This window comes from Sinocyclocheilus anshuiensis, unplaced genomic scaffold, assembly GCF_001515605.1.
Source record: "Sinocyclocheilus anshuiensis isolate Anshui unplaced genomic scaffold, SAMN03320099.WGS_v1.1 scaffold506, whole genome shotgun sequence".
Classification (NCBI taxonomy): domain Eukaryota; kingdom Metazoa; phylum Chordata; class Actinopteri; order Cypriniformes; family Cyprinidae; genus Sinocyclocheilus; species Sinocyclocheilus anshuiensis.
In genome coordinates, this window is record NW_015544144.1 from 47,070 (window position 1) to 71,671 (window position 24,602).

The 24,602-nt window shown below is 36.3% G+C and overlaps 3 protein-coding genes across 3 annotated transcripts; all 3 read right to left on the minus strand.

Moving 5' to 3' along the window:
• Positions 1 to 3,985: 3,985 nt before the first annotated feature.
• arsib (arylsulfatase family, member Ib) lies at positions 3,986 to 10,514 on the minus strand. Its single transcript, XM_016494907.1, has 2 exons — positions 9,799 to 10,514; positions 3,986 to 6,643 (listed from the first exon to the last, which is right to left on the minus strand). The coding sequence occupies exons 1-2, from the start codon at positions 10,146 to 10,148 to the stop codon at positions 5,206 to 5,208; spliced, it is 1,788 nt and encodes a 595-aa protein (XP_016350393.1). The 5' UTR covers positions 10,149 to 10,514; the 3' UTR covers positions 3,986 to 5,205.
• A 2,006-nt stretch (positions 10,515 to 12,520) lies between these two features.
• LOC107695095 (NADH dehydrogenase [ubiquinone] 1 alpha subcomplex subunit 2-like) lies at positions 12,521 to 14,645 on the minus strand. Its single transcript, XM_016494903.1, has 3 exons — positions 14,450 to 14,645; positions 12,763 to 12,869; positions 12,521 to 12,683 (listed from the first exon to the last, which is right to left on the minus strand). Exons 1-3 carry the CDS (start codon positions 14,554 to 14,556, stop codon positions 12,592 to 12,594), a joined length of 306 nt encoding a protein of 101 aa, XP_016350389.1. The 5' UTR covers positions 14,557 to 14,645; the 3' UTR covers positions 12,521 to 12,591.
• Positions 14,646 to 16,617: 1,972 nt separating this feature from the next.
• Positions 16,618 to 23,095, minus strand: LOC107695096 (phospholipid scramblase 1). The gene is made up of 9 exons (XM_016494904.1): positions 23,037 to 23,095; positions 22,840 to 22,864; positions 22,185 to 22,249; positions 21,207 to 21,261; positions 19,074 to 19,276; positions 18,836 to 18,997; positions 17,608 to 17,769; positions 17,394 to 17,512; positions 16,618 to 16,703 (listed from the first exon to the last, which is right to left on the minus strand). Exons 2-8 carry the CDS (start codon positions 22,850 to 22,852, stop codon positions 17,417 to 17,419), a joined length of 756 nt encoding a protein of 251 aa, XP_016350390.1. The 5' UTR covers positions 22,853 to 22,864; positions 23,037 to 23,095; the 3' UTR covers positions 16,618 to 16,703; positions 17,394 to 17,416.
• Between the last annotated feature and the right edge of the window lie 1,507 nt (positions 23,096 to 24,602).

Here is a 24,602-nt window from a genome sequence, read left to right on the forward strand (position 1 = left end):
TTTTAAAAACAAAAAGATCAATGCTTTTATTAACTTTTATTTACACAGATATGGAACAGGCATTGGCGCAAAACGAAATGAAAGATTAGACAGGATTATTTTATGGTAGCGCGCGCGTGCGCACACACACACACACACATACTTTTTTTTTTTTTTACTGGTAAAGCATCTTGCCTACTATCGAATTAAAAAATGTGTTGTTAAATTACGTAATCCTCAGTGAGAGTGAGCGTGGCTGTATTTTCTGTATTCTGCAGGGAAGACCGGGACAATTTCACCTGGACTTTCAAAGCATTTAATACTACAAATCCAGAAGCCGTTTCTCAGACCATTCTTAGTGTCGATGAGCCAGTTTTCAAGGAGAAACTGGACAGAGATAGCACTAATATACCAAATTATTTCAGGATGTCTCCTATCAGCTTTTATGATATGAAAACATCTCAAACATACGGCCATAAAATTATGACCTGTCCGAAAAAAAATTGAAATGAAATGAAGGAAATGAAAACATTTGACACCTGGACAAAAGTGATGTGAACCGTGTGAGACAAACTGAAATGTGTGACGTCGTGAAGCTGATATTTTAGATTGTATAGTTATGCGTGCTGCTGATCAATAATATTTATGATTGTGTTCATGTTGTAAAGACAAACAAGTGTGTGTTCGTGGGCTAATAATTTTATAACCGTAGTAGCTTTTATTTCACTGTTCGGCTTGAAAACGGTTGCCTATTGATAAGATAACAACATGGAAGATACTTCATTACATGTTGAGTGGTTTACATATTTTTACTGACCTATATCTTAAAATGAGTTACTTAATATACAAACGATTCATCAATCTATTCATCAAGCTGTCCTTCAGGATTCAGCCATTTCTCTTTGCGGAGAGATATTAGTTTGTCCATAGTCCATATTTGACTCATGCCTTTCCTCCTCACTTTAAACATTACCCCTCAACTCTAGGAATAGGCAAATAATATAGGTTCATGTCACCATCTGAAAACGTGCAAACACTTTACAGCCCATTAGGCACACCAGTAAATAAACATGTTTCTGCGATCCAAAGTAAAAGACTTCGAGGAAACAGAATAATGCAAACGATTTTTGCTCGGTTCAGAAGGAGAAAAAGGGTTCAAAGCGATCTGAGAGGATTTAGATGTGTGGGGTTACATTTCACGTCCAAGTGTGACTTCCTTGTGTTTGAAATTGGAAGAGCATTTGGAAATAAATACATCTTCAGAGAATATCGTCATCGACTGACAGCTCTGAGGTGATTGATATGAATTACAAATCAAAGTTCTGTTAACATAAATACAAATCTATTAACAAATATGAATTTTAATGCTGATTAAAATGATAGAAAAATGTTGTTTTGCACAAGTCATGATCATATGAGTTTGGATCGAAAAGCAAACCTAAACAGAGCAAGAGTGTCACGCTGATGATTGATAATAATGCGAGGACAAAGCAAAGGTCTCGTTGCCCTTGTGCTGAAGTTCAATTATTTTATTTAGCTTATACATGTATTTACGAGGCATTACACTTTTTTCCTTCGACCATTCAAAAGAACAAGCTCAGTGCTTACACATTTTGACAAAACGCAGTAAAATTAAAAAGGGGTGGAAACAAAACTATGCTTGTTTAAATTGTTATGAGAATCTGAATTTGTTCCTCCTTATCAGAAGCAATATATTTAATTTAGAAATTAATAAAAGCTTTTAAAAACGAAATGCCTATTGGGCTTGCTTTATTTAGTAGCTAGCAGATCAAACAGGCTACACAATTGCAGTAATTTATAACAAATCAAATAGCTACAATAAAGCATGTCGTAACAAGTGAAATATGTTTTCAAATGTAATGTTGTACACTGTACAAAAAATTCAGTAAAATTTACGGTAAAAAACCGGCAGCTGTGGTTGCCGGAATTTTACCGTAAACAATACGGTAGCAACGTTTTAGGTTTTGCGGTTTTAAATTTACAGTTAAATACCGTAATTTCATTAACTGATATAATGTTAATATACCAACCTACTGAAGTACTGAAATCTGTTTTGTACCTTTGTAATACACTGATAGCCACCAAATGCAGGTGGTGATGAGAAAGTCACATGATGAACCAAAGCCCATCACAAGCAGCTTTTAAATAATAACATATATAGAAGGTGCACAGTGTCATTCACACAAACACCAAACACCATCATGGTAACACACATGAAACTGAAATCGCCAGGAGCAGGGTTGGGCACCCCTGCGCTAATGCATTAAGGAGATGGCTGCAACTGAATTTAGGCTAAATAATAAGCAGGACCGTGTTTCCAAAAAGCAGGTCTTAGGCTTTAATTAGAATTCTATCATGTTAGAATTACGGATTGTTTAAAAAAAATAAAAAATAATAATAATCGTAACGTAAGCAGTGGTTGAAAATCGTTTTAGATTCAGTGCCCAGACAGTCTCATGCAGTCACCTGCAGGACAACCGCGAAATCACACCTAAAGCTAAATCCTGTTTTAATGGTTACAATGTGGTATACTATTAAGTTGCTTTATCAATTTATTTCCATTTTATTATTTATTTTGGGTAGTCAGGTAAAAACTGTACAGAATAAATGCATAAAATAATGTAATGAATGCATAAAATAAATACATAATAAGTAAATTAGCTGCAATATAAACGAACGATAAAGAAAAATTGCAAAAAAATAAATAAAAATACAGACTTCACTGATTTGTATTTAGTTTGTATTTGTTTACATAATATAATACAACTGTATGAACAGTTTTCATAGCCCTATTTACACTTATTCACACACACACACAGTCTGGTTCACTATCCTTGTGGGGACTCTCCATAGGTGTAATGGTTTTTATACTGTACAAACCATATTTTCTATGGCCCTACACCAATCATACACCTAAACTTACCCCTCACAGAAAACGTTCTGCATTTTTACATTCTCAGAGACAGAAAGAAGGAAAAAAAACTAATTCAGTATCATTTATAAGCTTGTTTGCCCATGAGGACCTCAATTTAGGTCCCCATGGTGACACGAGTCCCCATGTGTATTCATGTTTAAGTCCCCACCGGGATAGGATAACATGTACACACTCACACACACAAATTAATGAATGTTGGCAATCAAACAATTGCTGGTAGCCTTATTAAATATTATAGAAGTCAATGGGGACCAGACCGACATTCTTAAAAATATCTTCTTTTGTGTTCAGCAGAAGAAAGAAACACATACAGGTTTAGAAAACCTTGAGGGTGAATAAATGATGACAGCATTTTCATTTTGGGGTGAACTATCTCTTTAAAAAGCTTCTGCTACATTTTTCCAAATCTGTTCTGATGAAGAGACAAATGGTTTTTCAGCCTTTTTATTTTTGGGTGAACTAGTAAGCAGTGTTGTTTTGCCAGGAAGCATAGAGGCACATCACACACTAAATGTTCTTCTGAAAGCACATCTGGATTGTGCGATGGCTTTGGTTTGTGTCATGCATGATGAAAGTGTCCTTCTGTACTGTGAGAAGCAGAAGCAGCAAGAGGAGGCATTCAATCAGCAAGCTCCAAAACGAACAGTTTCCTATATTCCCTCTGTTTTGTTTTTCCTTATTGTTTTGTGTAGCCAACTGCAGGTGAAGCATGAATGCAGTCACCACTGCATAATCTGCAAAGTGATAAAGCAAGAGAGAGCACCTTCTGACAAAGAAGTGTACTTAATTGTTTTGAATATTAATTTTTTATTGTGCTTTAAGCACACTTATTTTTAAGTGTTGACTAACATACTAAAGCATGTGTAAAGTACTTGGTTATATTTTTTTTCTGTAGTGTTACTTGATTTAATGTATTTTACAAAATTGCAACTTCATTATTACAAAAGTATAATAACAAACTATAATACATTTTCATTTGATTGTAAACAACATGCAGTTAAGGGTCTGAAAACATTACATTTTGTTCTTTTAAAGTGTAATAATTAGTCTTTTTAAAGGTATGCAAAAATGTCTTTTTTCACTGAATAGCACTGAATACCCAATGAGGCCATCAGATACATCCACTCATACATCCTCCATGTTTGTGTAAAAACAATGAGGCGTATTTCAAAATCATATATTCATGAAAAATAACAGCATAAAATATGAACACATCTGCACTTTGAAACTGTAACAAGAATCAGAACAGTCATTTCTGTCTATTGTCCATCCAATCACTTGCTGAAAATAAGGAGGAGCATATCAGCACTTCTCTTGTGTTCCTCCATTCAACAAAGAGAGGTTTGGTTGTCCCTGATTTGTCTCATGCTTCCACAGAATGCATTTGTGGGCAGAGGGTGGTTTGTGGAAATCTTTGAACGGTCATACAGTTCCAACATGAGGTTCCTTAATGGTATTGGGCCTGACCCCAAGACCTTATCATCCATCCACCAATGCCAGTGCTACAGGGGATTTGTTTTCATACTATATAAGATATCCAGTGGGCCTGAACAAACAGCTTGCACTTGTAATATAGTGTTGAAATGTAATGATGTCCTGCCCTGGCCTCCTCGTGGTCTCCTGATGCTCAGCAGCAGGGCATTTGAATTTTGCATTATAGTCTGACGCAAATAGGATGCAAACAACAGAGGTCTGCAGGTGCTCAAACCATTGTTGTAATATAGTTTCACAGTTCATATAATTTCACCAAATGTTGCAACATTGCATTAACTTGACCTTTTATTTTCTCAAAAGAAATAAAAGACAATCAAACTACTGTAAACAGCATTTGTCAGTACAATTGTAGTATAATTCTTATACACGTGCAGTTTTTATAAGTTCACATAAATTGAGAGATATTTGTATTTTTAGACATGTTATACCACACAACTATTGACGTCAGCTTAAAAGAAAGGTGACCAAGTAAATGCTTCAATCTGCAAACAAGAGGTCGTGAACTAAGCCAAACTTCACCAATGCAAGCATTTGTAGATAAAAAGTATATAATTTACATTACAACCCTTATTTATCAGCTGGGGTCGTGTGGATTACTTTTAAACTGTCTAAATATGGATTTTGGACTGTCGAAAATAGTCTTTGGTGAGTATGTTTTCCTCTAAAACCTTAATTTCTCTTCGCCTTTCTTCGAGGAAAGAAAGTCATGCACATCTTGGATGTCCTGGGTGTACTATTCCTTTCCAGCTCTTAAACATGGTCAGCAATTAAGTTTATTATTGTAAGTGATGTCCAATAGCAGAAGAATCTTGTATTTGTTTTGACATGATCTTTAAATTAAGCTTCTTGAAGAATGATTGTAATTTGCAGAGCCTACATTTCTTCCTTTTGCGATTCTTTCCTCTCTTGTAATAAATTCCATCCCAGTTTTCCTCCTCTTCGTCTTCGCTCACCCAAGGTCGCCATGCACCGCCATTCAAACTGGGGTTAGCGCGAGCATCATCTGGCGGGTAGCGAACAGGTATTGCAGTGCGATTGTATAACGCTAGCCGTGCTAGCAGTTCCTTGACGACGTCAGGCCTATGCGCTGCAAGGTCATGCCGTTCACAAGGGTCGCCTGTAACATTGAAGAGCCAAACTGATTTTCTTTTTTTTTCAATCTGTCGCTCCAGGTGCCACCAGCTGCTAGGGAAGTTTGTAAGCACCTGGGGCGGCACCCAATCCCCATGGCCAGGGTCGCCCGTCAAAAGCTTCCAGTCGCCCACTCTGATGGCCGCTTGCACGGTGGTGTCCCACAATCCATAGCCGTCCTTCAACGAGCCCCAACTGCGCCGATGAAGAGGGTCGATGTTGTGAAGAATTTCCAGTCGTGGGGATTCCTTTCCTTCACTAATGGTAGGCCAAACATCAAACCCGTCTAATCCCTGATGCTGCGACACATTGCCCCCAGCAAGTCCAACTAGGGTTGGATACCAGTCAGTAATGTGTATAAGGGCTCTGCTGACCCTTCTTCGATGGCGTATCAAGGGACTGTGCACGAAACCCACTCCTCTAATGCCACCTTCCCAATATGTCCCCTTGCACCCTCGTAGGGGCCAGTTACTTCCCCCTGTTAATGGCTGAGCTCCATTGTCGGTGGAGAAGATGATGACGCTATTACGGTAGAAGCCATACTTTCGCAGCGCGTAAGTTATGTTCCGGACTGCCTCGTCAACGATAGAAACCATGGCTGCGTATTTCCTGCGGGGAACGTTGCCCATGCGGCGGTACGGATAGATGTATTCTTTGGGTGGCTTTAGAGGTGTATGCACCGCCTGAAGGGAAAGGAAGATAAAAAGAGGCTGACTGGTTGAGTCGTGTGCTGCTAAGATTTTGCGCACTCTCTGGGTGTAGAGGTGAGTTGAGTACTTCCCCCCTTTCCCCCATGCCACTGACTCACCTTCGTGGAGGTCAAAGCCACACAATGACTTGCCGTCGCATGAGCCGTACGTATAATAGTCTACGCTGCCGGTCAATGAACCGAAGTAGGTGTGAAATCCACGACGTGTGGGCAAACAATCTTTACGATAGAAGCCCAAATGCCACTTCCCCACCATGTGAGTGGAGTAACCGGCTTCCTGTAAGCGTTGAGGGAGTGTGACCACATCCAGAGGGAGGCAGCTGGGTTGACGTGGTCTGATGATGGAGTGCTGGAGGCCAGTGTGTATTTGATATCTAAAGAAATCATAAATCAATTCCCAATGCTTAGACACAGAGGAAAAAACAAGAATTGAAACAATAAGGTTTTGTTTACGCCTGTTATGAACTCAAAATGGACCCTATTTACTTTATGAATAAACATTTTAAGTCTTAGGGGCCATTCACACAGAACGCGTCTTTGCACCTAAAAACGAGAGATGCAGCGCTCAGGAATAGTTTAAAAAAAAGCACAGTGCAGAATGCCTCCTTCACCATGTTGCTGTCAAATAAAACAGTTGCCATGCAACTTGTTACTGTGAACAAACGGTTGCAATGCTTGCCCCGCCTTCGGGGTCTTCTGATTGGTCCACTGTTTTGGAACTGAAATTGATGAGCGGTCCTGCATGTAAAAACTTGACACGGCGTCTTAAAAACATGGCGCTCATGTGTAAGACGCTGCAAAAGATGCTAGATGTGAGTGCAACGGCGGTTGTACACGTCCGTCTAGCACGTTTACATAGAAAAACAATGGAAAATAGCACATTGGAATGGAAAAGCATGTTCTATGTGAACTGTACTTACCAGATTTTTTTTTTAATAATCATAGTATATTAGTGCTAGACGGTATATCAGTTGATCCTTTAAAAAAAGCACAGTGCAGAATGCCTCCTTCGCCATGTTGCTGTCAAATAAAACAGTTGCCATGCAACTTGTTACTGTGAACAAATGGTTGCAACGCTTGCCCCGCCTTCGTGGGTCTTCTGATTGGTCCACTGTTTTGGAACTGAAATTGATGAGCGGTCCTGCATGTAAAAACTTGACACGGCGTCTTAAAAACATGGCGCTCACGTGTGAGAGACGCTGCAAAAGATTCACGACGCAAGCGCAACAGTCATACACATCCATCTAGTGTGTGTTTACATAGAAAAACAATGTATAATACGCATTGGAATGGAAAAACGTGCTCTGTGTGAACAGCCCCTTATGGTGCACAATTGATCAGTGAATATTATTGTGTCTACATACTCGTTATCAAATACAATAAGTGTTACATTAACATCCATTTTTGACCTATTCCCATTTATTTGTCACAATCCGGATAGAAATCAATCCCCGATGTCTTGGAAAACAGCAAAGGACTAAAGCTTTTCCAGGAACATGCAGCTTTATAAAAGGACAACTGTCAAATCAGAACAAAGCACAAACATACATGCACAAGACTTCATAGAACATCGGACATGTGAAACAAATCTGAAGCTCAGTTAATAAAGGTGCTTGACTAAAGCAATAAGCACTTGAAACGTAGTGTTTGCACTGAGGTTAAAATTTGGGTCCAACAGTGTTTAGACATTTTTTGCTTTTGTGAGGTTGCATGTTTATAGCAATCTTGTTTTCAGTCTCAACCAAGTTAGTGGTCTTTGTTTTCTCTCTGAAAAGTTTGCATTTTTCTTAAAAATGCCTTAAATGAATAGTTCATCCAAAAATACGAGTCCTCTATCCATAATATTGGTTTCTCCAGTGAAAAAGTCATCTGGTCTGAATCAGGAGAGAACTATGTACAGATCAAGCAAGCCAAAACAGCTATGTGGATTTTGATGTGAGAGGACAACAAGGACTTTTTCACTAGAGGATGTGTTATTATAGATTATGGACTCATATTTTAGCCTGAAGCAATAGTTTAAAGTTAAAACACATTAATAGATTAGTTTCTTACAAATAGGCAGCTTTTGGCTTCACAAGATGTTAACTGATGGACTGGAGTGGATTACTTGTGGATTATGTAATCTCATTCTGACGGCACCCATTCACTGCAGAGGATCCATTGCTGAGAAAGTGATGGAATGCTACATTTCTTGTTCTCGTTGTCCCCATGAAGAAACAAACTCATCTACATCTTGGATTGGCCTGAGGGTGAGTAAACTTTAAGCAAATTTTAATTTTTGGGTGAGCTATACTGACCGCTTGTTTTATATAGGGTCATGAGTCAACTGACCTATATCTTCCAGATCAAATATGTCAAATATACAGTAAAAAAAACAAACATAAACTAACATTTCCAGAACTCCCTGTGTGACAGCTCAGATTTGATATTAAAAAAATCGTTTTTGCTATCAGTTGTTTATTAGTGTTTTCTGTTAAATCTCATGCTGTTTAATTCATGTTTATACTGCATTGTTGTGGAGTCATGATTGCGTTTGTGCGTATACACACCATCTATATATCAGTATTTATCTCAGCTTGTGGAAAAGCTACTTGTGACGAACTTTTGACATTCTTTTTTCACTAGAGGATGTGTTATTATAGATTATGGACTCATATTTTGCCTTAAGCAATAGTTTAAAGTTAAAACACATTAATAGATTAGTTTCTTACAAATAGGCAGCGTTTGGCTTCACAAGATGTTAACTGATGGACTGGAGTGGATTACTTGTGGATTATGTAATCTCATTCTGACGGCACCCATTCACTGCAGAGGATCCATTGCTGAGAAAGTGATGGAATGCTACATTTCTTGTATTATAGATTATGGACTCATATTTTAAGCCTGAAGCAATAGTTTAAAGTTAAAACACATTAATAGATTAGTTTCTTACAAATAGGCAGCTTTTGGCTTCACAAGATGTTAACTGATGGACTGGAGTGGATTACTTGTGGATTATGTAATCTCATTCTGACGGCACCCATTCACTGCAGAGGATCCATTGCTGAGAAAGTGATGGAATGCTACATTTCTTGTTCTCGTTGTCCCCATGAAGAAACAAACTCATCTACATCTTGGATTGGCCTGAGGGTGAGTAAACTTTAAGCAAATTTTAATTTTTGGGTGAGCTATACTGACCGCTTGTTTTATATAGGGTCATGAGTCAACTGACCTATATCTTCCAGATCAAATATGTCAAATATACAGTAAAAAAAACAAACATAAACTAACATTTCCAGAACTCCCTGTGTGACAGCTCAGATTTGATATTAAAAAAATCGTTTTTGCTATCAGTTGTTTATTAGTGTTTTCTGTTAAATCTCATGCTGTTTAATTCATGTTTATACTGCATTGTTGTGGAGTCATGACTGCGTTTGTGCTTATACACACCATCTATATATCAGTATTTATCTCAGCTTGTGGAAAAGCTACTTGTGACGAACTTTTGACATTCTGCATATCGTGTGAACAAGGCAATGAGGTGAATGACCTGCCTGTGATGAGCTGGCTGCGGGACGGGGTGCACAGCGGCTGGACATAGTAGTTCTCCAGGCGCACTCCCTCTGAAGCCAGCTTATCCAGCGTCGGGCTGCGGATGTCTCTGCTGTGATATCCGATGTCATTGAAACCCTGGTCATCTGTCAGTATGAAGATGATATGTGGAGGTCGTTTGGGTCTGAAAGCCGCAGCTTGTTCAACCCGAAAGCGCTCGGCGTCTTCTCTGCTCGACCTCGCGTCACTGCAAGACGCAGAAGTTCGTGGACTGAGGATGAGGAGTCCGAAGAGCACGAATAATGCCATCCACTTCAAAAGCAGTTGCAACTCTATGAGCGTGCTCATCAGCTTCGGGGAGGAGGCGAGACGAAGCTTTAGGCTAATAATCTTCGCCTTCTTGCTGTCAGCGCGACGTGGCGGTCGGGAGCTGCTGCTGCTGCTGCTGGGTGGATTCCACCTTGCGTCGCCAAAAACCAGGCGACCTACTGACCAACAAACCACGTGTCACCTAAGGAACGGCAAATAGGACATATTGTGCAATTTATCCTCAAAAATGCGTTAAAATCGGCGTTTTTTTGTTAATCTAGCCAATAATTTATTTCGTACCACAAAAGGCTACACTGACAAAAACAAGAAAACAAGTAGTTTTCTATGATATTAGAACCATGCAACCCCTCCTTTCTTTTTCTTCACAGTCCAACCCCATCATGACGAAGGCGGTAAGAACTGAATAGTCGATTGTCTATCTCTTAAAGCCTCTTGAGGTTTGAAACAATGTTCAGACTGTGATTTCATCGTTGGGCATATTTATGGCTGCATATATCAGTCATTTAAAGGAACAGTTCACCCAAAATGAGAATTCTGCTATCCTTTACTCACTCTCAAATTGTTCCAAACCTGTATGAGTTTCTTTCTTCTGTCGAGCACAAAAGAATATATAGACAATTACAAAGAACGTTCGTGTCTGAACAGTTGATGGTAGCCATTAACTTCCTTTTTTTTCATACTATGGAAGTCGATGGTTACTGTAGGCCTAATTGCACATTTAAATAGTGAGAATGATTAATTAACACATTACTATTATGCTAATTACATGCAATTATGCATACTTTACTGTTATTACTGTGTAACTACATGCAACAGCTAACATGCAACAAGGACACTAAAATCAAGTGTTACCAACGAACTGGTGTAGGGGTTGTAACAGCTGAGTAATGTACAATTACCTATTCCGTGCACATACTTTTGCATTAAAACAGATTGTTAGTCATTGTCATGTTTTATTATTATTGTTACACTTTTGTTTTATAACATATATCAGTGGATCCCAACCTTTTGTCCTTGAGACCTTACATATAAGCATACAGTGGCCCTTCAGATCAAAATACATAATCACAGTCTCCAAGAAATTTGACAATACAGAATTTCATGTAGAATGGGAGAAGTATTAAATTAAGCAAGACATGTGCCTGAGACATGTCCTGATTGTTAATTACATAATATATATATATATATATATATATACCAAAAAAATGTTTTTAATTCAAATTAAAAACTGGGAAGACAGTAAAACAGATCGGATTGATCTTGAATATATACACACACACACACACACAGACACACATATATATATATATATGTGTGTCTGTGTGTGTGTGTGTATATGTGTGTGTGTGTGTATATGTGTGTGTGTGTGTATATGTGTGTGTGTGTGTATATGTGTGTGTGTGTGTATATGTGTGTGTGTGTGTGTCGCAGTATCTAAAATAACACAAAAAAAAAAAGTTTTTTATACAGTATACAGTAAAACAGATTGGATTGATCTTGAATGCAAGTTGTTTATTCTACTCTCATTTAAGTATTATGTCCGAGTGCTGTTAAATCTCACAAATACTGCTCATTGAAAACAGAATGCAAGTACAAATGACAGTATATAACATGACGGGATTTTCATGTCACCTCAAGGAGTGTAATAATCTAATGGGAAATTTCAGAAAAATTCTAGAAATACTAATAGTTGTATAATGTCCCATCTTTAAATTGTCACTTCATCATAGACTATCTTACACATAGAAAGCTTCTGTTCACACCAAGAATGGTCTCTATAAAGATAAATATTACAATATTAGTGTCCACGCCAATGCATGCTAACATTCCATTTATTCTAAGTGTACAACGCAGTTTTGTTGTCTGCCGCTTTAAATACTTGAGCTCTTCAAAGCAGGCTGGATTATGATTGGCTGTCAATGTTTTTATCATTAATTAGCTGAAAAAAATTGCTGATTCTGAAAAATGAAAAGTAAATACAGCTGCAGTAAATACGTAAATGAAACAAAAATATACCACACTACATTAAGACTGTTTCAGAATGAAACATATTAACGATAATTTATGCTGTAAATGCTAGGTGGAAATAAGTACTTTTTTTTTTTTTTTTTACACAATGTATTTGGGAACAGAGTCACATTAAACCTTTTAGAGTACAGTTACGAATGTTTGCTGGTTTGCTTCTAAAATATTGTTAACACCCATGTTATGTCTGGGACCCTAAATATGCATATGGTGGTGCTGTTGTATATGCCTGATGCCAGGCTAGCATAAGCAATGAACAATAAATTCTCATTTCTGACTACTGGAAATCTCTTTATTGGATATATGGGCAATCTACACACTTACCTTTCACAGAAGCACAAAAAAAAACAAAAAAAAACAAGACCTTTAGAACACACATTTATTTTCAATTTGGAACACAAATAACATGTACATTATTTTACATCAGGACGCTTACTTAGGGCTTTGCATTTACTAGTGATTCAAGTGCTTTGGCCACTTGATCGACATTCATGTTGTCCAGTGAAACACTGCGTTCTTTGCCAAAACCTGAGGCAGAGAGATGCATCATTATGCATATGTGGTCATTTGTATGAATATGCTTTAGTTTTCAGGAGAATTTTCCTACCATATCGTGCCCAGAGCGTGGGCTGAACTCCAGAGCACTCTCGGATCAGGATGGGCAACTCCAGGTTTGCCTCCTTTAATGTCACATAATGCTGCTCAATAAAATCTCTAAAATAAGAACAACAAATAATAATTACAAAGACATAAGAATATGACTGAGAACTAGTTCCATGCTGAACCAAAAAATAAAAACAACAATGGTCGTCAGGCCACACAATCCATTTATCAATTTTAATCATTTCTAATATGCTGATTTGGTGCTCAATTTCTTTTTATTATTATGTTACTCAATGTTTAAAACCGTTTTACTGCTTAATATTTTTGTGGAAACTGTGATACATTACCATTTATAAGTCATTTTTTAAAATAAAAGAAATTAATACTTTTAGTCAGCAAGGACGCATTAAAATGATCAATAGAGACAGTAAAGGCATTTCAAATGTTACAAAATATTTCTATATCAAATAAATGCTATTCATTAATCTTTCCATTCATCAAAGAATCCTAAAAAAAATGTATCACCGTTTCCAACGAAAATAAATAAAGTAAAACTGTTTTTAATAATAAGGACCATTAATAATAATTGAGCACCAATAAAATTCAAACACCAAATTAGCATATTAAAATTATTTCTGAAGGATCATGTGACACTCAAGACTGGAGTAATGATGCTGAAAATTCAGCTGTGCATCACAGGAATTAATTACATTTAAAAAAAATATATTCAAACATTTTAAACTGTAATAATATTTCACAAAATTAAATGTTTTTACTGTATGTTTGACCAAATAAATGCAGTCTTTGTAAGCATAAGAGACTTATTTCAAAAACTTAAAAAAAAAGCATAATTATTTTAAACTTTTGACCGATATATATGTGTGTATGTATGTGTGTGTGTGTGTGTGTGTGTATATATATATATATATTGTAAAATATATAATACATACAGGTAATGGTTAGAGAGTCGGACTCATAACCCAAAAAGGTTGTGGGTACGAGTCTCGTACCGGCAGGGATTGTAGGTGGGGGAAGTGAATGTACAGCGCTTCAATACCACCTTCAATACCACGACTGAGGTGCCCTTGAGCAAGGCACCGAACCCCCAACTGCTCCCCGGGCGCCCCAGCATAAATGGCTGCCCACTGCTCCGGGTGTGTGTTCACGGTGTATGTGTGTTCACTGCTGTGTGTGTGCACTTTGGATGGGTAAATGCAAAGCACTAATTCCGAGTATGGGTCACCATACTTGGCCACATGTCGTGTCACTTTGTAAAGATCAATGTTCAGTGAATAATCGGATGTTGTATATATACACAACATCTGATTATTCACTGAACATTGATCTTTCAATCGGTCAGTTTGTCCGTGTTGTTTATTTAATGATTGGAAGAGTTCTTCCATTAGGCAGGACAACGTGTGGCCAATAATAAATAATGATTTTAATGTATAATTATTAAAATTAGAAACAGCCTCCCCACAGCCTCTTGAAGTTAACTCTTAAATATCTGTACGAACCCTGTACTCTGAATTAAAAGCTAGTCGGTTTCTCGTGCAGTTTTCAGTCATACAGGTCGTCAGCCACTATTTATAACGTACATAAACATTACTGCAAGTGATTCAAGTAGCCTCTACAGAGGACATTTACTCTCCCTACAAAACATCCATCCGTAAAAAGCGCCAGTACTGCACCTGCTTCCCTGGCTGGCAGCTGATATCTGGCATAAATGCAGGCGGACTTCACGCAGATGTTTTGACAGATTTGAGCCGATTCCACGAACCACAGCTGCCGCCGCCATAACTGTCACCTTCACGGACGGAAGTGTTCTTCTTCAGTTGTCTGTCGGCCGCTGGCAAAACCGGTATCTGCTTTACCGCCACCTACTAACTGGACGGTATAAGTTCCTGTTTCTTTCAGAAAATGCATCAGTAAAACCCTTGTGATTTTTAAAGGGGTCATATGATGCGATTTCAATTTTTCCTTTCTCTTTGGAGTGTTACAAGTTACTTGTCTTGAAAAAGGCAGTTACTATCAACTGGCTAAATGGGACTGGTTGTTCAGAGACATTAAAAGCGACACAGAACAAGCTCATCTAATCACTAGTCACTTTCACAGCCTTGTTGTATTTAATCGAGCTCTTGCAAACTATTCTAACTCAAACTTTTAGGGATAATGTTTGTTTTTTTGTTTGTTTTTTTATAGAAAGACTGAAAAAGTTGTCAAAAGCTTAATGATGGTGATGTCATGTGACCAGGTTCTAGTATTCAATAACTCTGGGTCACATCAGCTGTTTGTTTACATTTAGCTGTTTTAATTCAAACTCTGTCACATAAATGAGCACAGTTATTAAGTATAGAAGCATGAGCGACTGATTTCATCTGACGGTACAAACAGAAGGCTTTTTTTTTGTGTGTGTGGCAAAAACAACACTACAAAGTAAAAAAAAAAAACAATATATGCTAATGTTAAAAACGCAAATAAGTTTTAAATGTATCGATTATGTCTAGCATTCATGTATTACTTTGGCACTTTAGACTAAATGGTCATGCAAGAGCTACGGTACACCTGCAACCGTTAGCATAAAAGGTTTAGACTAGTCTTACAAGTTAGTCATCTAATTATTTTCTTAAAGAATGGTCATAATTTTTTTAATTCGGTTACATAAAAATTCAGATTAGTCTAAATTAAATCCCAAAAATAAGACTGATAGCTAACTTCTAGTTGGTCAGACTAGTTCTTAAGACACTGTCTTAACATAGAGGCTAAGTTTACGCAACTGGCCCCTGAGCAGAACAATGGTGTCTCACATTTTAAACCCAAAGCAGAAAAAATCAACAAAATGGTCCAAGATATCCATCTAACAACTACCTTTGTAAAAATGCCAAAGGTTTTGCCATCTGTATGTTCACTTAGATGATGACAGCACTTAAGCACATTGAAGGTTCAGTCATTTTAAGGATAATTGTCTGGCATGGAAATTATAATTCATACACTCATCATACTGTTGTCTGTCAGTGTTCTCTGTTTTCGTTGTTGGGTTAATTGGAATTGTACCTCTGGACATAAAAAAGACATGACTTCGCAAACTCCATTGCCTGAAATATTGTGAAGTCAAGTCAAGTCAAGTCACCTTTATTTATATAGCGCTTTAAAAAAAATCGGGTGTTACGGGTGTACATCGGGTGTTGACGTATCAAGACACCAGTGGTACTGTACACTGGCAGAGGAACAATTCAGACAACAAACAGATTTATTAACATGTTTGTGGGCTTATGAGATATTGGAAGTATCATGCACAAAATGTCTGATATGAAATGCAGAATTTCCAGATGTTTATTGCATAATTAAATTGGCAAAAGAAAATCTTTATTTTGGTGGATGGTCTGAAAAACTGACAATGCATTTAAAAAGCAGAAAATATACATGTCTGTGCAATTAATTTTATCCATCAAGAAAGCAGAGAAAAATTTGTCATTTTTAAATAGGAGCATTCTGTCTGGATTTTCCATGACGAGCAACTCAAAGTGCCAGTTGGGGTAGTTTTTTTTTAACATCACCAGCACCTACTAAGAAGCAGTTGGTGTTTGTGGTTACTGCTGTGTTTGCTTCACTTCCCGATAACACATGCAACCTCAGTGGCACCTTTCAATAAGAGCCACAAACTGAAAAAAACAAGTGATAATGTGTCATTTGTCACTTTCAAATTTAAGGAGTTCACAAAACAAAATAATAAAATGTAAGATTTATTGCCTCAGAAAAAGAGATGGTAAATTTTTAGCAACTTTAACAGCATTTGCAATGTGACATTTTTTATTTTTTTTTTGCAAGATGCAATATTCTCTTCAGCCTTTATTGGAGGATAATTTGGCAAGCAGTCTGCAGACATTTGTCTTCCTTCAGTCTTCTTTCTGAAGTTGGCGCATCCAAAATGGAAAATTATGTTACCTGCACGCAAAGATAAAAATGGCCACCTTGGTAACTTTCCACACAATTTTAAAGGCCTTAAATACACACATATCCATTTTGAGCAAATAAAAATACCAAAATACATTCTTGGTTTCCGTTAAGTTTCAGCTGTGCTTCGTTTAGTTGCCTGTGTTTGCCCCTTGTACTGTATGCATCCACCTTTTTCCTATGCCCTGTGGCACTTTGCGTGATTTGCTGGAGTAAATTCCATTAAACTGTAAACAATCAGCCAAAGTTTCACTCTATGAACTCAATAATAAATAAAACTGGACTCAATGAGGTGACATTATTCTTCTGAAAAGAGTTTTTCTTGTTATAGCATGTCATCATGAAACACTAAGTGTTCCATTATTCTCCTGACGTCTCAAAATACAACATGAAGGAAACTGTACAGCTCACTCAGTCAAACTGACGGATAAGGATTATTTATAGCGCAGCCTTATGATATAAAATTATTTGTTTCAGTTGAGTAGAACTTGCCCAAATCGTAAAAGCCTCCCATAATCTAAAATGCAGTACTCGTTACGAAAAAGGTGGATAACCCTGAGATTTCAGTTGTGTTTGTCGGTTCGTTAGTATTTAGTGTGGTTTATGTTTCTATTGTATTTCTCCTGCAATCTCCTGTGTTTTTTTCTTTATTAATAAAGAAGGTGATTATTATGAATTTACCTTGTTATCTTCTTCATGTGTGTTTACTTGAGTGTAAACAGAGTGTAAACAGTCACAGGAGATAAATACTTTAGTAGACGTAGTAACGGTTGTTTTGGCTTATCATAATACATGAAGTCCTGAAAATGGATTGAGTATTAATAATAATAAATATAAAAAAGTTTTAAATTGCAAAACTAAAAAAAAAAAAAAAGGCTTTCTAAACAATATTTACAATAAGTATGCAGGCCCCCAACAGTGTAGCTTTCATTTTGACATCCAGGTTGCTTGGAAACCTCAGCACAAAATCTGCACCTGTATTTAGTACACTGCATGAGAAAGGTTTGAAGATCTTGCCAAATGGTCCGTCTGTCGCTGCCCCGTTCAAAGACACCAGCTGTGGTCAAAGTATAAGATGGGTAATTATAACTCACATCAACACATTAAGTATTCAAGCACAGGTAGTCCTCATCTACAGTATGTTTTCACTGTAATATTTTAGTATAAAAACAGGCCTATAGTGTCATTTCGTGTCAACTCAACCAGAGGTCCCCAGATCACATTTTTGATTTTGTTAATATTTTTTATGGTGAAAGAAATACATGGATGAATATTTTAATGGTTTTCTTCATCATTTATTACATTTAATATTTTGGCTTTCATCACTACACATGTTAATCTTTCTTCAGAAAAAAAAAATATTGACAAAATAAAAAATTTGAGCTGGGGACGTTTCTGAAATTTGGCCCTATAGGGGTCTAAGATAAATGTCAGAAAGCAGAACTGGATTTACAGCTTAAGCTTTATTCTTTATTAATCACTTTATTCTTTAAGAAAGCAAACAAGACCATGTTAGCTCTGACATTTAAAGCCAAAGAAATGTGTGTGTGTGTGTGTGTGTGTGTGTGTGTGTGCGTGTGTCCCTGGTATTTATCACGTTATGGGGACCAAATGACCCCACAAGTATAGTAATGCCAGTAAATTTTGACCTTGTGGGGACATAAATATGGTTTGCACAGTATAAAAACCATTACACCTATGGAGGGTCCCCACAAAAAATGGAAACCAGTGTGCGTGTGTGTGTGTGTGCGTTAAGCTTTATTCTTTATTAATCACTTTATTCTTTAAGAAAGCAAACAAGACCATGTTAGCTCTGACATTTAAAGCCAAAGAAATGTGTGTGTGTGTGTGCGTGTGTGCGCACGCGAGACAGGTGTTTTTCTTCAGTGTGGTCATCAAATTTCCCCAGAAATGTAACACAACCTGAAATCACCTAAACGTAAACCTACAACCAATGTGGGTCAGGAAACAAGGAAAATGGCTTGATAAGCACACTAACAGTGTTAAAATCATAATCTAAAAATACTAAAAGGTTTATGTGAAGGTTATGTTATAATAGAAAATAACTTTGGTCAATTTAAAAATAATAAAATTCAAAAGAAAAATTTTAACTTGTGCATCACCTCAAAGTTCTGATCCATGCAGCAGGTAAGAGGTAAAAATGGTCCCGCAATCTTAACGGCTGGTTCACCTCGTTTATTCTCAACTGTGAATTTAGGCAGGCAAACATGCCAGTTTTGTCGAACATGTCCGATGGCAAAGCCTGGTGGAGACTGAACCTCCAGCTAAAATATACATACAGCATATAATATACAGTACAACATACTCAAGGGCTGAACAAGAGAAGGATAACGTTCATACCTCATGATTGCAGCCGCTGCAAACAAATGGGTGCACCAGTCTGATGACCTCTTTATTAGATTCATTAATAACATTCATTATGAAGGAACGTCCTTGATAGAAATGCCTGCTACAATAATCACTGTCCTCAAGAATACTAAAAAGAACATTCCCGACGTCATCCTTCACCTTATATCTGTTGTCAGGCTTTATTCCACAGCAGACTGTAAGAAATGAAAAGAAAGGAGATTAGATTGATGCTCGTTTGATGTCGCTTTATTTAGGGGTCCAAGCACCGAAGGTGCCGGAACTCTATTGTATTTGTACTAATTTTCTTATTACTATTAGGGGCCAAGCACTGAAGATGTGATGTGCCTGCTTGCAGCTATATTTATTATTAGTCTTTTTCTGCACTAAAAGTGTCTAGACAGCCAAAACCATAAGTCGTAGAAATGCCAAATTTAGCAGAATGGTCCCAACTCTTCCCCATTACTCAGCTGCACACACACACCTATAATAATTACTTTTATGTTTTTGCTCCACAACAGTACAGGTTACAATCCAAATAATTTTTTCCCTCTGATTCTCTGAGTCGAGCATAAAATTATTCCACCATTTTGAGCTGTTTTATAAACCTACTTTTTTGAACTCCTCCTAGACCATTTATCCAATTAATGCCAAATTTTGTATATATCATCTAGAGACCCTTTTGACAAAAAGTTATCAAAAGAATTTTGATTCATCTAAGGGTTTATAAGATAGTTTAATAAGTGCATGGAGCCATAGCCACAAAATTTATTGGCTTATATCTTCTAAACGGTTTGACTAATTAAAATTATTTTGATCAATTTTTATTATTTGTATCTATAGATGATACATGCAAAATTTCGTGAGAATCAGTCAAGTGGTGTTAGAGGAGATCGAAAAAGACTTTTTTGCCTACTCAAAATGGTTGACGGACTACAACACTTTGTAATGTTGCCCACTAGAGAGAGCCACAGGATAAGATATCTATATTTTTTCTATCAGTTTCCATCACTGTGAATTACAAATAAATAATTTTTACAGTGGTAAATGTTTACTGAGGTAACCCTAACCCTAATACTAATAACAATAATAAATAAATAAACCTGTGCTTCATATTCTTAGATATCTTTTTTTGTCTTCCTTTACTTTTCATCTAAATTACCAACTGATGTCTGTGGTTCACATAGACAATACTCACAGAAGGTATCAGATAGCTGACATAGTGTACGCAGATTTTTCGAGGGCTTCAGCGATTTCTCAGGGATCAACAATATCAATGTGAATGAAACATGAATGCTTATAAATTGAAATCTGTGTAAATGGTTCAGAATAATTATTTGTACTAAGCAAGATGCAAAAAATAATTATAATTTCATATACATGAATAAACTTAATCAGTTTGCAAAAGAATATGTGATCTCTAAAACACTTCAATATCACTAAATATTACCTTTATTTTAATATATTCCAAATAATATGCTATTATAAACATCTGTCAAGCTGCATGACATGACTTTATTTATTGCTGTCCAGTTAAAATGAAAAGTTCCCTCTTTTTATTGCAGTAGCCTACATATTGCTGCCTTCAAGTGTACTCATGCTGACCAGTAAACATGCCAAACTTCAATAGACAATATTATTTGTCTATTGTAATATGGTACATAAAATAACACTTCCATAGAAAGACACTTAAATAGGCCTACTCGTATCACGTTTGAAAAGAGACATGGCCGTTGTGACCTAACTGTATCCTACACAAGGCGTTTCCCAGCGGACACCTTGATATCAATTTGACATCAAATATTAGTCATCGATGACGATGCTGTAGCATCAATTTTAAATTGGATGGCAATTTCTTCCAGTGGTAATTGGGTGAAAATAGGAAGTTAATCCCACACTGAAATTGGTTTGATGTATATGTAGGCCAATGACGCTCAGTTGACATCAAATCAAACTCATGCCAAGTTTTTGACATCAGTTTGATTTGCATATTTGGCCTGTTTTTTTATGTCAATTTTGATGTCAATTTGATGTCTTTTCAACATCAATTGCCCACTGGGTTGTGCGTGGACCCCGATGATCCGGCTATATCTCATTCATGAAATCATGAAATGCTGATGAACAGACCTTCGTCAAAACATTCATCCGGATGAGGTTCTTTGTAGACAAACAATTGATCAATCTAAAATAAGCATAAAAATAACAGGAAATAACTGCATTTGTTAGAGAAAAATACATATAACAGGGCTTGATGCCTACTTTTCCCCCCAAGGAGCACATGTGCTCATAAGTTAAAACATTTAGGAGCACATTAAAAAACTTTTGGGGAACAATGCAATGTAATTTTTTTTACATTTAAAAGCAAAATGATTTAATTTATTAGAATACAAAAAGTACAGTAGTTTAAAAAAAAAAAAATTTTTTTTACTTAAAACTTTAATTTCAATTTCATTCTTAAATTGTAGTAAACAAAGTATTGTGTCAACACTAAAATATTGAATAATATGTGTTAAATAATGTTCTTAGTAGGGACGCACCACTACCATTTTTTCCAGAATGAGTCAGATACCGATACTTTCATTTTTGGTAGCCTACTTGTCGATACTGAATACCGATACCTGTATTTTCATTGCATTTGTAATTTAAAAAAATACAGAAATCAAATATACAGTACACAATACATTGCACAGTTCAAATCTGTGCTGCTCGACAAGAGTTTCATTGATTTGGTGTGAACTGGTTCATAGTTCACTAAAAAGAACCAGTTCAAAAGAATGATTCGACATCTTGGATGGCCTGATGGTGAGTAAATTAACAGCAAATTTTCATTTTTGTGTGAAGTAATGATCCACTGATAAGCAGATCTGTTGAAAGATGCTAAGTTTATCACTAAACAATGTTTTCGCTGGAGTAGCGACAAATCTTTGCTGAGAAGAATGTGACAAAATATCCCAGCATCAACAAAGAGTGCTAACTTTGATCAGTGCTTCAATAATTGCACAATTAATGTCAATATCCAGATAAATGCTCTGAATTCACCATAAAACACGGCGTATTGCGGCTTATTGCTTTAATTAATAATAAGCATATCCAGTCTTATCTGACCCAGGTCAAGGGCTCCAGATGAAGTGGGCGATATGGATCTGGGCAAGGTACCATTGCAGTGTCCTCTAGTGGAGCATAAACAGACATGAGTATGTATCAAACAGTTTTGTTAAACAAGTTATTACCCACTGAAATCTATTGTGTATTATTAATGAACATGGATGTCATCCTTGCTACACAACATTCAATCAGGTTTATAAACTTCATATCTGCAGATTACAACTTTCATGTTCGCACTTACAGCTCTTTAATACACTAATGCATATTTTAATACAAGAAATTATTAAAAATTGTAATTTTGTATTCAATACACTGGTTTAATTTGTTTTCATAAGTGAAGTGAAAAGAAGTGCAAATAAATGTATTGAAAATGCACTTGTAGATTAATAATAATAAAATAATATTATTCGATAATATTAATAGATAATATTAATTAAAATTGTAATGTTGGGAGCGTGACAACTATAATACATTTTCATTTCATTGTAAATTACATGCAATTAAATGTCCAAAACCACTACATTAAGTTTGCAATTATTCTTTTAAAGTAGGTTATTTCTGTTAAAAGAAATCTTCTTTTTCACAAGGGGTCATATCTTGCTTTGGCTGTAGTCAAATAAACAAACCGGTATTGATAACATCCAAACAAACTCACCTGACAATTCCATGTTTGATTTTATCTGCGAAGAGTAAGTAAACAAATAAAGTTTAGTGTAAATTTTTCTTCTCTTTCATTATTTGTTCATTGTGAATAAATAAATGGTAAAGACTTTATAAAACTACACATTCATATATAAAATACAAAATTAAAATGATTTCAGATTACTGTATATTGAGAGATATACGACATACCAGTGAGCTTCAAATCGTCTGTTTGGCAGTAACTAATTAGTACAATAAATGTTTCTTTCATGACAAAGAATCTTAAGTACCTTTTTTTTCCTGCATGATGCTTGTGGTTGAACAAGAGGTTTGACCCACTTTCAAGTTTAGTGACTTCCGGTTTTAACAGCTTGAAAATGGCCCATTAATTCTGGTAACTTTATGTAAGTAAGTATATATGCCATAAATAATTGCAGGCATTTGCCCCTTGATTTCCTTGTTTGCAACACTGGATATTAGCTTTATCAAATTTCTCGACATTTTTTGCAGTTTGGACCTCAGGTTATAAGAAAATTCACAGTTTTTTTGTAGATTCTCATTTTCATAAGCGGGTGTGTGTCTCACATCAGCCTCTCTAATTGTCACTTGTCACTTCACAGTTGACCTTAACACTTCATAACACTTCAACTGTGTTTGAGTGTCACAGTGTACAACAACATTTAGTGACTGCTTTTTATTTGAAGGGGTCTGAGCGTGCCACCCTAGGATTTTACTGTGCCCTTCTGGCCACCCCATGGACTTTCAATAAAATGGCATGTAAAAAATGATTGGATATACCTAGGCTGCCATCTGCCATTTTTCTTTAAAGATTAATTAAACTCTGCTGAGACTGTAAATGCTATAACTATCCAAGAATAGCCTAATTTGAAAGCAATTTTTCACAGCTAAAAGGGCTACGAAAATGCAACGCACAGGCGAAATAACGTACAGTGGCTCAATATCAAAAGTGCCAAACCTGTACCTTGACGCTGCTGAAATGGTGCATCATGACTCTTCACGTTTTTTTTTTTACAATCACTTTGGAACTAATTACAGAGTCTTGATGCCATTTTTTTAAAAACAATTCATTGTGCATTAATATCTTTAAAGAAACCTTGCACTTGCTTTGGTTTAAATAACTCATTTATCATGCAGTAATGTTGGAACCAAAGTTTCACTTTGTAGTTGTTCATGCAATCATTAAATATTGTAGTACAAAGTTGTAGATTTGGCCACAGCTCCATCACTCTCTAAATAGACGTTTTGTAAAGTTCATTACTGATGACTGAAATTTTGGGGTAAAACAAACCTGAACATACTCGATCGTCAAATTGCTTAACTTTGTCTTAATTTCTTTCAAATGGTGTCTACGGTAAAGACACACGGTATACACATGGTGCCTTTTCTGTATGCATGCAACAGTCTGCAAACTTATGGCTTCCACACTGTTGAAAATGTTGTCTTTGTCCAGGATGTGTTGCCCAGTGTCTGTAAGGTGAATATTATTTCTTGACCACAGCCAACTTTTGTTAATTTGTCAGTCAGAATTTTGCCTCTGCCTCCCCTATTTTCTCTATTCTACAGGGAAAATTACAGTAAGAACACATTTAGTCACATCAAATACTCATTGGCATACAGTCATTTGTTGTTGTTGTTGTTTTCATTTTAATTTTATTTTATTCCTTTGTTTACAGTTTTTTTTACAATCATTTTTGCATTAATATCATAATCTTCATGTCATTTTTCAAAACTGTAAGCACATAATTCACAACCGAT